Source organism: Mandrillus leucophaeus, unplaced genomic scaffold (genome assembly GCF_000951045.1).
Source record: "Mandrillus leucophaeus isolate KB7577 unplaced genomic scaffold, Mleu.le_1.0 Scaffold17, whole genome shotgun sequence".
NCBI lineage: Eukaryota > Metazoa > Chordata > Mammalia > Primates > Cercopithecidae > Mandrillus > Mandrillus leucophaeus.
Window position 1 is genome coordinate 7,156,663 of NW_012101698.1, and position 16,857 is coordinate 7,173,519.

At 51.2% G+C, this 16,857-nt stretch overlaps 2 protein-coding genes across 2 annotated transcripts in view; both read right to left on the bottom strand.

Moving 5' to 3' along the window:
• Positions 1-16,857, bottom strand: part of TMEM170A (transmembrane protein 170A) — a 78,189-nt gene that overhangs the window by 26,024 nt on the left and 35,308 nt on the right. The gene's annotated exons all lie outside the window — the stretch shown is intronic.
• Positions 6,141-16,857, bottom strand: part of CHST6 (carbohydrate (N-acetylglucosamine 6-O) sulfotransferase 6) — a 15,751-nt gene continuing 5,034 nt past the window's right edge. Inside the window, exons 2-3 of the mRNA XM_011976808.1 lie at positions 8,983-9,057; positions 6,141-7,363 (exon numbers count right to left, since the gene is read on the bottom strand). Coding sequence (XP_011832198.1) covers positions 6,160-7,347 — 1,188 coding nt within the window. The 5' untranslated portion in view covers positions 7,348-7,363; positions 8,983-9,057 and the 3' untranslated portion in view covers positions 6,141-6,159. The remainder of the gene's footprint in view (positions 7,364-8,982; positions 9,058-16,857) is intronic.

The window sequence follows — 16,857 nt, forward strand, 5'->3', positions numbered from 1 at the left end:
AGGATGGTCTCGATCTCCTGACCTCGTGATCCGCCCGTCTCGGCCTCCCAAAGTGCTGGGATTACAGGCTTGAGCCACCGCGCCCGGCCTAGTTTACTACCTTTGGAAGCCTAAAACTGTTGTCCTTGGTCGTCATTTCTCTACAAATTTACTTTTTTAAAAATGCTGTGTAAGACAGTGTTCCAAGCCATCACTTTGTTACTTTTTGTTGAGGCTTATCCCGAGTGATGTTGGCTGCCTGTGTTAATAAACTGTTTTTCACCGGGCGCAGTGGCTCATGCCTGTAATCCTAGTACTTTGGGAGGCAAAGGCAGGTGGATCACCTGAGGTCAGGAGTTCCAGACTAGCCTGATTGACGTGGTGAAACCCCGTCTCTACTAAAAATACAAAAAACATAACCGGGCGTGGTGGTGTACACCTGTAATCCCAGCTACTCGGGAGGCTGAGGCAAGAGAATCGCTTGAAACTGGGAGGTGGAGGTTGCAGTGAGCCAAGATGGCTCGACTGCACTCCAGCCTGGGGGACAAGAGCAAGACTCTGCCTCAAAAAAACAAAAACAAAAAAATTGTTTTTCTTTGTGAATCTGTCTTTTCATTGAAAAGTCTCTTAATCTGTTTTGTTTTGCTATAACAATACCACATCTGGCGTCATTTATTTAGAGACAGGTGTCTTGCTCTGTCACCCAGGCTGGAGTGCACTGGTATGATCATGGTTCACTGTAACCTCAACCTCCTGGGCTCACACAATCCTCCCAACTCAGCCTCCCAAGGAGCTAGGACTACAGGTGCACGACACCATGCCCCACTAATTTTTTTTTAACTCTGTAGAGATGGAGTCTCATTATGTTGCCCAGGCTGGTCTTGAATGCCTGGTCTCAAGTGATCCTCCTGCCTCAGCCTTGCAAAGTATTGGGATTATAGGCGTGAGCCACTGAACCCAGCATGGGTCATATATAATAAATAGAAGTTGGCTTACAGTTCTGGAGGCTGGGAAGCCCAAGATCAAGAAGCCAGCCTTCTTGCTGTGTCCTAGTACAGTGGAAGGCATTATATGGCAGAAGGGCAAAGTGAGGGCAAGAGAAAGACAAAGAATGAAATCCTTCATTTATAAGGCACCACTCTCACGATAACCAACTTACTCCTGAGATAACATTTTTTTTTTGAGATGAATCTCGCTTTGTTGCCCAGGCTGGAGTACAGCAGTGCGATCTCAGCTCACTGCAACCTCCGCCTCCTGGGTTCAAGCGATTCTCCTGTCTCAGCCTCCCAAGTGGCTGGCATTACAGGCATGCGCCACCACACTTGGCTAATTTTTGTATTTTGAGTAGAAAGGGGGTTTTACCTGCTTGGCCAGGCTGATCTCAAACTCCTGACCTCAAGTAATCCGCCAACCTCAGCCTCCCAAAATGCTGGGATTATAGGCATGAGCCACCATGCCTGGGCCCAGAAATAATGTTATCTACCCATTCACAAGGGCATAACCCATGTGGCCTAATTACTTTTCATCAAGCCCCACCTCACAACACTGGGGATCAAGTTTCCAACTTTGGGAGACACGATCAAACCGTAGCAGAGCCCCAGCTGAAAACCTAAGACAGGTGGAGGTAAAGTTTTGCTTCCAAGGCCTATGCTTGAAACTGGCTCACAGGAAGTTGCACTACATTCGTCTACAGGACAAAGCAAGTCACAGGACCAGCCTGGATTCAGAGGTGGGGAAACACACTCCACTTCTTGATGGCAGGAGCCATGGTCACACAGCACAGAGTGTCAATACAGCAAGCCACTAACCGTGGTCAATGCAGTCACCCCCACAGCAACCCAGAACTCTGTGCCCCGTCACAGCACTGGGCAGTCCCCAGCAATTAAACTTTCCTGTTGGGACTGCACTCTCTTTTTTTTTTTTTTTTTTGAGACAGAGTCTTGCTCTGTCACCCAGGCTGTGGTGCCGTGGCTGGATCTCGGCTCACTGCAAGCTCCGCCTCCCGGGTTTACGCCATTCTCCTGCCTCAGACTCCCGAGTAGCTGGGACTACAGGCACCCACCACCTCGCCCAGCTAATTTTTTGTATTTTTTAGTAGAGACGGGGTTTCACCATATAAGCCAGGATGGTCTCGATCTCCTGACCTCATGATCCGCCCGTCTCGGCCTCCCAAAGTGCTGGGATTACAGGCTTGAGCCACCGCGCCCGGCCAAGGGACTGCACTCTCACAGAGAAATGAGACATACGTGATCAGCACCACAAGTATGTACCTACCCAGCCTTGGCTTTACTGTGCCTAGTCAGCCAGGCCACTTTCTTTGTCCTGAAAGTTAACCTGGGTTCACTCTGAGGCTTAATGTACTGCCCACGTGCAGACAGCAAATTCGGGAACCAGTCAAGCATGTCCTGACACCTTGGCAGGGGAGAATAGGTGGGTCATATGGCAGAGGACTGGGATACAAAGAGGCCATTAATTGCAGCCATCAATAAAATGTGTGACTTAAACAGGGGCAAATGAAGGGATGCTACTGTCTGGCTGGGCATGAGATGGAGTCTCACTCTGTTGTCCAGGCTGGAGTGCAGTGGCATTGTCTTGGCTCACTGCACTCTCCGCCTCCTGGATTCAAGGGATTCTCCTGCCTCAGCCTGCTGAGTAGCTGGGATTACAGGCGTGCACCACCACACCCGGCTAATTTTTTGTATTTTTAGTAGAGACAGGGTTTCACCATGTTGACCAGGCTGGTCTCAAACTCCTGACCTCAAATGATCTGCCCACCTCAGCCTCTCAAAATGCTGGCATTACAGGCATGAGCTACCACGCCTGGCATGTGGTTGAAATCTTAACCCACAATATGATGGTGTTGGGAGGTGGAGCCTTTGGGAGGTGATTAGATAATGAGGGTGGAGACCTCAAGAATGGGATAAGTGACATTCTTAAAAAGGCCCTGGAGGCTGGGTGCAGTGGCTCATGCCTGTAATCCCAGCATTTGGGAGACTAAGGCGGGCAGATCACTTGAGGTCAGGAGTTTGAGACCAACCTGGCCAATATGGTGAAACCCAGTGTCTACAAAAATACAAAAATTAGCTGGGCATGGTGGTGCATCCCTGTAGTCCCAGCTCCTCAGGAGGCTGAGGCAGGAGAATTGCTTGAACCCAGGAGGCAGAGAGAGGCAGAGGTTGCAAGTGAGCCGAGATTGTGCCACTGCACTCCAGCCTGGGCGACAGAGCCAGACTCCGTCTCAAAAAAAGGCCCTGGAGAGCTGCCTCCTATCTTCTACCATAAGAGGACACAGCTAGAAGGCACTTGTCTGTGAAAAAGTGGGCCCTCATCAGACAACACCGGTGGCTTGGACTTCCCAGTCTCCAGACTCGTGAGAAAAAGGTATGTTTATAAGTTACCCAGTCTTTTTTTTTTTTTTTGAGATGGAGTCTTGCTCTGTCACCCAGGCTAGAGTGAGATGGCATGGTCTTTGCTCACTGTAACCTCCGCCTCCCGGGTTCAAGCGATTCTCCTGCCTTAGCTTCCCGAGTAACTGGGATTACAGGTATGTGCCACCACACCCCGCTCATTTTGTATTTTTAGTAGAGGAAGGTTTTTGCCATGTTGGCCAGGCTGGTCTTGAATGCCCGACCTCAGGTGATTCACCCACCTCGGCCTCCCACAGTGCTGGGATTACAGGCATGAGCCACTGCATCCAGCCAAGTTACCTACTTTTAAGGTATTTTGTTATAACCACCTGAACAAGAACAAAGAAAGATACTCTCCAAGCCACGTAGTACCCATTCATAAATCTGGGGTTTTAAATACCTTCCTCCTATTATTGTCACGAGAGATAGATTCAAGTTTCATTTGGTTGAAGCTTCTAAAGCTGGAAGGAACCTAAAATGAGCTTCAACTTCAAGGCTAATGTGCCTCTGCTCCCTCCACGTAAAGCAGAAAATGTCAGATCTCCCTTGCCCTGCCTGCTTTGCAGGGAGGATGTGGCTCCACAATCCAGGTTCCCCCCATCTGTGGCCACAGCCAGGATGAGGATCAGAAGCTGGTGACCACCTGCATCCCTCCTGGTAGCTGATGGCAACCGTGAGGGAAACTGCCTCATTTCACAGGTAACAGGGTCAGAAGCTCTGGTGGCATCCAACACAGTTCCCAGACCAGCTCTGCGTTCCAGTGTGACTTGGGTTCATTTATGTGGCTAACTCAGCTTCCCCGTCCTTTCCAGAGGTTCCGTGAGCTTTTCTTTTAAACATGAACCGGATACTTATTGACTCTCATTTCCTGAGCTTGGGACTAAACCCTCTACACATCCAGCATTCCTTTACTAAGCCCTTTTGTCCCCAGAGCTAGGAAGTGTGGCTTACAGGCAGGGATCATCCTCTGCTCTCCTCCAAGGCCTGGCCCAGAAGGACCAAGGGAAGACAGATCCAACCCAGAGCCATTTCCCTTCCAACCTCTTGGCAAGCCTGATGAGTTCCACTCCCCCCTGACGGGCACACCTGCCTTCCAGGCACTGATCCTGCTGTCCCCGTCTTGCTCTGCCACTCACTATGCCTGGCTCTCTGCCCAGCCCTCCCCAGCCTTCTCTCCCCCTACCTTTCCCACTTATTGCCTCCCTCCAGGCCTGTCCAGGATGATAAGCTCTGGTCTCAGCATTCAAAGCCTCCTCTATCTGTTGTGGGTGGCAAGCCACCCAGGTGCCAAGGCAAGAGACCGAGGGCACGAGCTATTCCAGTATAATAAAATATATAAAATAAGAATAGTTCTACTAGATAGAGATCATAGATATGATTCTATACGAATATCATTCATCATGAGTTTGTAGCAATTACTCTTTATTCCAATATTATAATAATCCTTGCTCTACAATTATAACCTAGGAAAATCCAGGCCATACAGAGATAGGAGCTAAAGGGGCATGGTGAGAAGGGACCAGAAGACAAGAGTGTGAGCCCTCTGTCATGCCCAGAGGGGGCCACCAGAGGGCTCCTTGGTCTAGCGGTAATGCCACCGTCTGGGAAGACGCCTGTCACCAAGCAGACCATGGTCTAGTGGTAGTCAGAGCTAGACATCAGTCAGGCCCGCCCACAGTTATCGGGAGGCCTAACCATCTCCCTGTGATGCTGTGCTTCAGCGGTCACGCTCCTGTTTCACTTTCATGTACACCTGGCTCTGCCCTCTAGATAGCAGTAGCAAAACTAGTGGAAGTATTAAAGTCTTTGATCTTTCTGAAAAGAGCATAGGAGAAATAATGATGTAAGCTGTCCTCTCTCCACCTCCGCTACCTAACAGGGAAGGGCCCCCTGTCCGGTGGACACGTGACTCACGTGACCTCATCAATCCTTGGAGATGACTCACACTCTTTACCCTTTAGCTTTGTATCCAATAAATAACAGCGCAGCCAGGCATTCAGGGCCACTTCCAGTCTCTGCATCTTGGTGGTAGTGGTCCCCCAGGCCCAGCTGTCTTTTATCTCTCTGTCTTGTATCCTTTATTTCTACGACCTCTCGTCTCTGCACAAGGGGAGAAAACCCCACAGACCCAGTAGGGCTGGCCCCTACAATCTCTCAGCTGTGTCCCTGGCCATGACTCTGCTTGCTCTTCCCGAAAGCAATTAAAATGGGAAAATCTGACCCTTCTCACCCAGGAGGCAGGGCCTCTCCTCCCAACTGGAGCCCCAGAGCAAAAGCTCTCTCCTCCCTTCATCCTCCTCACCATGTGATTTTGGACAAGTCTTTTCACTTCTGAGTTTTGCCATGTGTGCACGTGTGCATGTGTATGTGATGTGCAGACCTTTGGAGTCTTATCACCACAGTGCCTCTCCACTCCCGGCCAGTGCTAGGGCACCCCCTCAGCTGCTGCAGGATGTATCCCCAGAAGGAGAGAGTTAAAGGGGAAGAAAGCCCTTGAGTAGGAGCCAAGTCATCTGAACGCACACCCTGTGCCCAGAGGAGGTAGGGGCAAGAGTTGCTTTCCATGAAGAGTGAACCTGATGAGAAGGCAGCTCCAGAGGACTCAGGAAAACCAAGAATCAGGAGAGAAAGAAATGTGCAGTCCTTGCCTACTTCAGGGGGGTACCACGAACTCCTTGGTCAATATAGGGACCTGCCTCTCCGTGCGCCCCAGCCCCCTCTGCACCATGCACTCTCCTCCCGGACCTGGCACCCGCTACAACTGTGGCCTCCACTAATGCCGGGGGTGCGAGGAGGTGGACGATGCCCAGGTGAAGCCGTTCAGGCCTCGTGGCAGCACCAGATCAAGGGCGAGGTTGCGCTGCTCGTCCTCAGAGTATACAGGCCGGTAGCCCAGCAGCTGCAGGGCACCAGTGCACAGTTCCTGCACGCGGCGGATCTTGGCAAAGGGCAGCGCGTGGCGCCAGGCCTGGGAGACGTTGAGCGCATTCCTGGACGAAGTCTTGAAGGCTTCGCGGCGTGCACCAGGTCCAGATCCGTGGGTGATGTTATGGATCCAGGCCTCGAGCTGTGGTGTGAGACTCAGCCCGGTGAAGGCGTAGAGCGCACGGATTTCTGCCAGCGGCTCCCGCGCCAGGTCCTCGAAGCGCACTAGGCGGTAGCGGCCGCGCAGGAAGGGTGGCGGCTTGAGTGTGGCGGCCTCGGCGATGCGTACGTGGCTACGGCACACCTCGCGTACCACGCGCAGGCCGGGGTCGGCCTCCACCCACGTGCCATTGGTGCCCAGCACGATGCCGTTGTCACGCGCCAGAGCCTTGGCTGTCTGCTCCCGGGAGCGCAGAACAGCCCGCGGGTCACGCACCAGGTGCACGATGCGCAGGTTGAGCGTGGGGTCACTGAGCAGCGGGTAGAGCACCTGCAGGTTGAAGAAGCGCACCTCCTTGAGCACCACGTGGCTGTAGGAGCGGCAGGCCTCCTGGGCCAGGCTGAAGGGCTGCCGCGCGCACAGTGGCTTGCACACCGCCTCGCTGCTGATGGCGCCTCGGGGAAAGGCACTGCAGGCGGGTGGCGAGCAGAGTGCACGGCTCACGGCCCACTGGAAGAGGTCGGACAGGTTGCGGCGCCAAGGCAGATAGGCATCAAACACGTCCATGTCACACAGGAAGACGGAGCGCACCAGGTCACGCACGGCCATGTGCAGCGTTGCGGCGCTGCCTTGCGACAGGGTGGTCCACACGTGCCACGCGGGCTCCATTAGGTAGAAGACGTCGGGGTGCTGGCTGAAGAGTTGGCCCACGAAGGAGGAGCCCGAGCGCCACGAGGACAGCACCAGCACATGCACGCGCTCCTCGCCGCCTGCTGGGGACGAGGGCCCTGGCCGGGAAACCAGAAAGAGGAGGAGGAAGGTCTGCGCCAGGAGGAGCGCGGTCACTGCTGTGCTGGAGACTCGCGGCAGCCACATGCTGACTGCTGGGGGCCTTAGGGAGGAGAGCGCAGCGGTTAGGGGCTGCAGCCTGCACGCCCATCCCGTGCCCCACTGCCCAGTGCCTTCAGGGAGCAGATTCGACCACCAGACCAGAGCCTCCCATGAACATGATGGTCTCAGTGGGGCGCTCTCCCGGAAATGTGGCCTTAAGACATAACTCAGGATCCAGTCTAGCTGAGAGCAAAAGTACAAATGCAGAATGCGGTCAGAAATCTGTCTGTATGTGAGTCCTACCTTCTTAGCTACCTACCCACATTACCACTGTCTATTTGGAGAGGGAAATATATTCCAAACGGAATTCCTGTCTTTTGCTTAAGAATTCCTGTGAGGAAACTCTTTTAGGTTGTTGAACTGATGGGCGCTCTGGTGGCCGTCACAGCACCGCCAGGCTCCCTGAGGCTCTTCCACTCCGTAGTCCGTGATCTTTCTTCTAACTTTCCACACTACACTGACATACATAGCCTGTGATCTTGAACCAAATACTGGATCGCTCCATGACTCAGTTTACCCATCTGTAAAAGCGGGATGATAGCAGCACATAACACAGGATTTGGGTGGATTATTAGGCAATGGGAAAATGCTTGAATATCCTGGATGGGCAGGAGGGACACGCAGTAATGTCCCTAACTGAAGAGTGCCCTTGCTACAGTGTGTGCTCTGCATTGTATGATTTTTTTGTTTAAAAAGACGGGTATAACTTTTCTTATGGAAAATAACTTTTCTTATTGAAAATAAGCAAACAGGCAGGACGCGATGATTCAAGCCTGTACTCCCAGCACTTTGAGAGGCTCAGGTGGGAGGATACCTTGAAGCTAAAAGTTTGCGACTAGCCTGGGCAACATATGGATAGCCTTCCTGTCTCTACAAAAACATTAAAAAAAAAAAAAAAGAAAGAAAGAAAGAAAGAAAAGAAAAGAAAAGAAAAGCCAGGTGTGGTGGTGTGTGCCTGTGGTCCCTGCTACTCGGGAGGTTGACGTGGGAGGACTGCTTGAGCCCAGGAGTTTAAGGTTGCAGTGAGCTTTGATCATGCAACTGCACTCCAGCTTGGGCGACAGAGTGAGACTCTGACTCAAAAAATACAATACAATATCAAAATGAGCAAATAAGGCCAGGCACGGTGGCTCATGCCTATAATCCTAGCAATTTGGGAGGTTGAGGTGGGCAGATCACCTGAGGTCAGGAGTTCGAGACCAACCTGGCCAACATGGTGAAATCCCATCTCTACCAAAAACATACAAAAATTAGCTGGGCATGGTGGCGCATGCCTGTAGTCTCAGTTACTTGGTAGGGTGAGGCGGGAAAATTGCTTGAACCCGGGAGGCAGAGGTTGTGGTGAGCTGAGATTGCGCCACTATACTCCAGCCTGGGCAAAAGAGTGAGACTCTGTCTCAAAAACAAAAACATGAGCCAATAAATAAAGTGGACAAAGAACACCAACTGTTGCCATCACTGGTGGGGGGTGAAGTGCTGAAGGCAGCATGGGCCCCAGAGGGAGGGTGTCCTGAAGCCCCGTGGGTTTGCAAGGAGACCAGTTGAGGCGGAGCTGGGATGGAGCCGGAGAAGCAGAGAGGTGAGAGCAGAGTACTGTTCTGGCCAACTGAGGGGACTCACCACTGTCCAGGGCTGCTGGGAGAGCTGCAACGCTGATCACAAATCCATGGGAGATGATGAGAGGCTCCTCAGTACCTGGTAAAGCAGAAGGGCAATGGAGTCACACCCTACAGGGGAAGATAGCCCCAAAAGTGACATAACTTCTCTGAGGCTCGATTTCCACTTCTGTAGAGTGGGATTTGCAACATTTAACCTCTTAGGGCTGTTGTGAGATGCAGCTGCAAACACCGAAGAAGAGGGGGCCTGGGAGAGCATTCCTTACACACATGCCCCCATTACTGTTACTGTCCCTGTGCTGAGCTACTGTTTGCAGAGGAGGAACCCCCTCCACCTGGGGAGTCTCCCCCAAGAGGAGACACCCATAGGCCACCTACTCTTCCAATCCCAGTATCTCACAGGCCATCCTCTGGCCTCCAACAACCAGCCCTTTAGTGGACCTTAAGAATGTCGCATAGGTCGGGCATGGAGGCTCATACCTGTAACCCCAGCACTTTGAGAGGCAAGGCAGGCGGATCACCTGAGGTCGGGAATTTGAGACCAGCTTGACCAACATGGAGAAACCCCGTCTCTACTAAAAATACAAAATTAGCCAGGCGTGGTGGCGCATGCCTGTAACCCCAGCTACTCGGAAGGCTGAGGCAGGAAAATCACTTGAACCCGGGAGGCAGAGGTTGTGGTGAGCCGAGATCATGCCATTGCATTCCACCCTGGGCAACAAGGGCGAAACTCCATCTCAAGAAAAAAAAAAAAGGAATGTCACGCATGTCTCGCAGGGTAGAAGGAACACTGGGCCGGCCTCCCGCATTCCAAGGTCCCAAAGTATTCTTCTCTTTGCACCTGTTGCTTCTGCAATGATCTCAAGACCGGGTGACTTTGGAAGGGAGGGGCCTGGAAATTTTCTCCTTGCTCCTGCATCCTTTGCTCCCTGCCTTCCCCACTCCCCTGTCCAGGTCACCACTGAGAGAAGCCACGGTCTAACTTGGGAGCAGATCCCATTTCTGCCCCTTCCCCTCATCAGGAGGCAACAGGGGTGGGTGGAGGATGCCCAGCAGCTCTGTCAGCAGCTGACTGCACAGCCTGTCTGGGAAAACCTGGAAGACGGGGAGAGTAGCCACTCATCTGCTTTGCACATGATCAACGCTCCTCCAGTGCCAGTGGGCTGACGATGGTTGGCTTCCTGCCAATGGGGCACCGAAAGAGAAGGGAACTCATTTTCTGACTTCAAGTGCTAGGTGCTTCAAGTCCACAGGATGACTTAACTCAGCGGGCCCTGAGTGGGGCATGATGATGTCAGTTTTTCAGGTGAAGGACTCAAGGCTTGGAGAGACAGCAGGAAAGCTGGGACCCCAGGACTCCTGTTCCTAAGCTCCTGGCACTTCTGATCCCAGGCTGTGGGCCTCTCCCACGTGTGATTGCTCCCTGCAGAGTGCAGGACCCTGCTGCTCTGGCCCAAACACAGTTGTCCTGGCCAGCCCAGCCCTTCCCTGGTAGGGAGGATCTTGATCCCAAGCCAAGGTGTTTGTTACCTGTGTTCCAGGAAAGCCAGAGGTCTTCTTAAGTGACTCACACACTACAGGAACTGCTATGAGATCCTATTACTGAAACTCAAGAACTAGGAAGGTGCTTGAATCATCCTATGCCACAGAGTCTCCAGAAGACCAGTTCCCAGCTGGGAGCTTTCTGGTAGAAGCCTTGCACTCAGCACAGTGGACATTTGGGACAAGGGTTTGACATGAGGAAGAAAAAGTCAGGCAAGCCCTGTGATAGGTACTTTTGCTTTCATGATTAAATGCTATCATCCCAAGTCCCTAGGAGGCAGAAATGACCATCCCTGTCTGTTTTAACTGAAGCAGTGGGGCTCAGAGATGTGAATACCCAGTGAGGAGGAAGGGCAGGGGCTTAAATCCAAGAACCAGCCGGGTATGGTACTTCATGCCTGTAATTACGGCATTTTGGGAGGCTGAAGTGGGTGAAATGCTTGGGCCCAGAAGCTCAAGACCAGCCTGGATAACATGGCAAAACCCCATCTCTACTAAAAATACAAAAATTAGCCTGGTGCAGTGGTGCAGACCTGTAGTCCCAGCTACTCAGGAGGCTGAGGTGGGAGGATTGCTTGAGCCTAGGAGGCAGAGGTTGCAGTGAGCTGAGATTGTGTGACTGCACTCCAGCCTGGGCAATGGAGAGAGACTGTCTCAAAAATAAATAAATAATAAATAAATCAACAGGCCAGGTGCGCGGTGGCTCACACCTGTAAACCCAGCACTTTGGGAGGCTAAGGTGGGTAGATCACCTAAGGTCAGGAATTCGAGACCAGCCTGACCAAATGGTGAAACTCCGTCTCTACTAAAAATACAAAAATTAGCCAGGCGTGATGGCAGGTGCCTGTAGTCCCAGCAACTCGGGAGGCTGAGGCAGGAGAATTGCTTGAACCTGGGAGGTGGAGGTTGCAGTGAGCCGAGATCACGCCACTGCACTCCAGCCTGGGTGACAGAGTGAGACTCCATCTCAAAAGGTAAACAAACAAACAAACAAACAAAAATAAATCCAAGAACCAGACCCTCACTGCAGGGCTCTGTAGTGGGTGTCACAGTCCTGAGCCTTTGTCCGGTGATCTGAGATCGCGCCACTGCACTCCAGCCTGGGTGACAGAGTGAGACTCCATCTCAAAAGGTAAACAAACAAACAAACAAACAAAAATAAATCCAAGAACCAGACCCTCACTGCAGGGCTCTGTAGTGGGTGTCACAGTCCTGAGCCTTTGTCCGGTACCATTTCCCATCCTGGAAGGCCTATCTCCCCCTTGAAAGTCTTCCCTTGATGAGGGGCACATATTTATTATAGTTTAATTTTTGGAAAAGATAACACATAGATGTTGTATAAAATTCTAAGCCAGGCATGGTGGCTCCTGCCTGTAATCCCAGCCCTTTGGGAGGCTGAGGCGGGCAGATCACTAGAGGTCAGGAGATCGAGACCAGCCCGGCCAACTTGGCAAAACCCCGTCTCTACTAAAAATACAAAAATTAGCCGAGTGTGGTGGCAGGTGCCTGCAGTCCCAGCTACTCAGGAAGCTGAGGCAGGAGAATCATTTAAACCTGGGAGACGGAGGTTGCAGTGAGCTGAGACTGTACCACTGTACTCCAGCCTGGGTGACAGAGCGAGACTCTATCTCGAAAAACAAAAAAAAAATTCTCAAGGTACAGATGCGGGCATTATCAGCTCATGTTTCATGTGTGAAGACAGGAAAAGAGGCCACACTCCCTGGGCAGACACAGCCCCACACCAGAGCACAAAGCTAGTCAGGCAGAAGGAAGTGACATTTCCTATCTCTCATGCCCTCTCCAGCCCTCCAACCTCAGAGGCAATTCTGCTTTAAATTTCCAACAAGTAATTAGTGGTGATGATGGTGATGATAACGATGATGAAAATGATCATATGTTTTTCAGGAGGAGGGTGGAACTAAAAAGTACAAGAGGTCATAAAGGGAATAGAAAGTTCTGTTTCTTGTTTTGGTACCCAGGAGCACCCTAAGCAGTGGTCCTTCTTAAGTCACAGAAACTTTTTTTGACATTTACTCTTTTTAAAATTTATTTTTGTCAAAATACTACACATAGCTTGAGAAAGCATAAAATATGCCTGGAGGCCAGGCACAGTGGCTCATGCCTGTAATCCCAGCACTTTGGGAGGCCGAGGTGGGAGGATCTCTTGAGCCCAGGAGCTCAAGGTGGAAGTGAGTTATGATCGTTCTACTGCTCACCAGCGTGGGCAACAGAGTGTGACCCTCTTTCTTAAAAAAAATCAAAAACCTAAAGCCACAGCAAAACACGCCAGCTCACAGCTGAAGCACTGAGAGTACATTTCCTTTCTTGTTTTTTCTTGTTTCTCTTAGTTTTCCTTGGGGCTAATTGCATTAGATATTAGAAAGGTTGAAAGAAAAATTTAAAAGATGTGAAAAGTAGAACAAAAAACATAAATGACAGATAAAGGCTGCAAAATAGAGAAAAGATAAGATCAGCAAAAGATTCAATCCAGGAAAGTCAGTGCTCAGGATCCCGATCCCGGTGGAGCTGACAATCAAGTTGGGGACATTGAAGACACATCTGGCTATGTGACAGTCAAGGGACCTGATGGTGTCCCAGTGGATGGCCTGGACATTCAGTTGCGGGAGGGTCACGTTGGTCCTGGCTGCATCCTTCTCTCCTGGATTCTAGCAAAGTCCCCACCTGGTCTCCCTTCAGTCCATCTTGTACAGTTGCCCCCAGAGGTGCCTACACCACACATCTGATCCTGCCATTTTCCTACTCAGTAACCTTCAGCTTTCCACCCGTATCTCCCATATCCCAGGCTTCAGACGGCCGGGAATCATCACTGTTCATCAAACAAGCACTATCTCTCCCAACTCCCTAACCCATGCTACGAGTGCCCAGCCCTGACTCCCATTGGGAGGCATCTCAGCCTCGCCTGCAGCCGCCCCCTCTGCAGCTGTCAACGCATGCCCCACTCTGCCCTGCATTGTACTTTGCTTTCTCTTCTAGACTGTGAGCAACCTGGAACTTTGGATTGTGGTTTTTTGCAAGTGAACACCTGTTCTCTGGTGACCAGTGTGAGGATCGGCACTGCACAGGTACACTGGACATGCTTGGTTCTGTCCATTCAGTACCTGTTTTTCCTTCTCATAACAGTAGCTAGGCTTTTCCCTGGGGAACCCCCCTCACCCACTCAAAAGTACCTGTGGCTCAAATGGGGTTGATCCACCACTCCCGGCTCCTAATGGTCATGTGTCCCAAGACAGGCTCACGTCTGTATTCCACACACTGACCCTGTCCCCCCAGCCCACACAGAACTATTGGCCTAGGAATGGGACATCTGCTCAACTGCAATTCTGGAGTTTTGCTGATCACAAGGGAAGAGGAAACTGTCTGGGTGTAAAAGTCAACACAGAAGAGAATTCAGCAGAGAAAGTTCACAGGCAAGCCGACAGCATCATCTAAGCATTTGGATCCAGTTGTGTAAGGTTCACCCATGGACCCCTCAGCTGAGGGATGCATTCGGTTTCTGCTTAAGTCCCTGGGAGATGAGTTTCTGTCACTTACACCCAAGAGTGGTGATCAGATAGTGATAGTGAAACCCTTGGTGGGGTGAGGTGGGAAGGGTGCAGGGGCAGAAATTCTGGGGGCTGGCCCTGCTTTGTTTCTCTTTGACAGTGCTAATTACATGGGTGTGTTCAGTTTGTGAAAGTTCACCAAGCTGTGCTTTCATTATCTATACTCTGATGAATGGCATACTTCAATAAAAAGTAAAGAATCCTGACTGAAGAAGATAGTAAGAGTCATGTTAAGGAACGTCCCAAACACTGAATGAGTACAGGATGTGAATAAATACTTGCCATTGCAATCAGATACCCTGTGGTCCACATCCAGAGGGAAGAATTCCCCAACAGCCCATATGGCTTTCTGCCGAGCACCTTAAAGTCATCTTCTTCTAAACATCCCTTACCATCTCTCGGTCTGAGAGACCTAGGAAGGAGCTATGGTTCTCCCCGATTTGCAAATGGGAAAAGCAAGACACTGACCAAGGATGGTTGTCCACAGCAGGGTCGAGCTGGAGCCCAGGAATCCTGGCTCTCTGGGCAGCACTCACTCACAGCCAAGCTCTGCCTGCCCTTGACACAGCAGCTCCAGGCCGGGCGTGGTGACTCACACCTGTAATCCCAGCACCTTGGGAGGCCGAGGCGGGTGGCTCACCTGAGGTCAGGAGTTTGGGACCAGGCTGACCGACATGGTGAAATCCCACCTCTACTAAAAATACAAAAATTTGGCCAGGCGCGATGGTTCACGCCTGTAATCCCAGCACTTTGGGAGGCCGAGGAGGGCAGATCACGAGGTCAGGAGATCAAGGTCATCTTGGCTAACACGGTGAAACCCCGTCTCTACTAAAAATACAAAAAATTAGCTGGGCGAGGTGGCGGATGCCTGTAGTCCCAGCTACTCGGGAGGCTGAGGGGAGAATGGCATGAACCTGGGAGGCGGAGCTTGCAGTGAGCCAAGATTGCGGCCACTGCACTCCAGCCTGGGCAACAGAGCAAGTCTCTGTATCAGAGAAAAAAAAAAAGAAAGAAAAAATACAAAATTAGCCAGGCATGGTGGTGGGCACCTGTAATCCCAGCTACTCGGGAGGCAGAGGCAGGAGAATCACTTGAACCCAGGAGGCGGAGGCTGAGGTGGGAGAATGGTGTGAACCTGGGAGGTGGAGCTTGCAGTGAGCCAAGATCATGCCACTGCACTCCAGCCTGGCAACAGTGTAACACTCCGTCTCAAAAAAACAAAACAACTTCAACAACAATAAAAAACCCAAAACCAAAACCAAAACAACAACCACAACAACAAGACACAGCACCTCTTCCTGTTACCAGCCTGTCCCAGCCCTGTTCATAGAATCTAAAGGAAAAAAATGTAACACTAGGTGTAGATCCCAGGTTTAGATTTCTCTGTTTAGAGTTGGCTGGAGGCCATCCCTGTTCAAGAGTCCCAAAGGCACCTGGGCACGGTGGCTCACGTCTATAATCCCAGCACTGTGGGAGGCCGAGGTGGGTGGATCACCTGAAGTCAGGAGTTCGAGACCAGCCTGGCCAACATGGTGAAACCCCATCTCTACTAAAACTACAAAGATTAGCTGCCATGGTGGCAGGTGCCTATTTGTAACCCCAGCTACTCCAGAGGCTGGGGCAGGAGAACTGCTTGAATCCGGGAGGCGGAAGTTGCAGTGAGCAGAGATCATGTGCCATTGCACTCCAGCCTGGGCAACAAGAGCAAAACCGCATCTCAGTGGCCTTGAGGCATCAACAGCTACCACTAGGGCCAAACTGCTCTAGTGGAGCCCTAGGCATTTGGAAGGGGGAAGGCTAACAAGGAGCAGAAGAAAGAGGAAGAAAGAAGAGAGAAAGAAAACAGAAAACGAGGCAAAACATAAAGCAAGGAACATAAAACATAAAACATAGGCCGGGCGTGGTGGCTCATGACTGTAATCCCAGCACTTTGGGAGGCCGAGGTGGGTGGACCACCTGAGGTCAGGAATTTGAGACCAGCCTAGCCAACATGGTGAAACCCTGTCTCTATTAAAAATACAAAATTAGCTGGGTGTGGTGACACACACCTGTAATCCCAGCTATTTGGGAGGCTGAGGCAGGAGAATCAATTGAACCCAGGAGGCGGAGGTTGCGGTGAGCCTAGATCGTGCCACTGCACTCTAGCCTGGGCAACAAGAGCGAAACTTTGTCTCCAAGAAAAACAAAAACAAAACATAAAACATAAAGACGGAAGATGAGTGTTCACGGGGGGCAGAAACAAGGAAACCCTGCAAACACCATCTATGAGAGTTTCTTACATGTCCAGTCTTTCCCATCCATTTTCTGATTTGATCCTCACAGCAACCCTATGACATGGACCTGATGATCATCCCTATTTTATAGATGAGGAAAGTGAGGCGTAGAAAAATTAAGGGAGGCAGGGCATGGTGACTCACCCTGTAATCCCAGCACTTTGGGAGGCCGAGGCGGGCGGATTACCCAAGGTCAGAAGTTCGAGACCAGCCTGGTCAACATGACGAAACCCCATCTCTACTAAAAATACAAAAATTAGCTGGGCGTGGTGGCGCGCGCCTGTAATCCCAGCTACTTGTGAAGCTGAGGCAGAAGAATCGCTTCAACCTAGGAGACGGAGGTTGCAGTGAGCCGAGATTGTGCCACTGCACTCTAGTCTGGGCAACAAAGCAAGACTCTGTCTCAAAAAAAAAAAAAAAAAAAGGAAAAAAGAAAAGGGACTTGCCTGAAGAATTCACACAGTGGCTGTTGAGTCAGAGTTGGAAGCCTAGCAGCGTAAC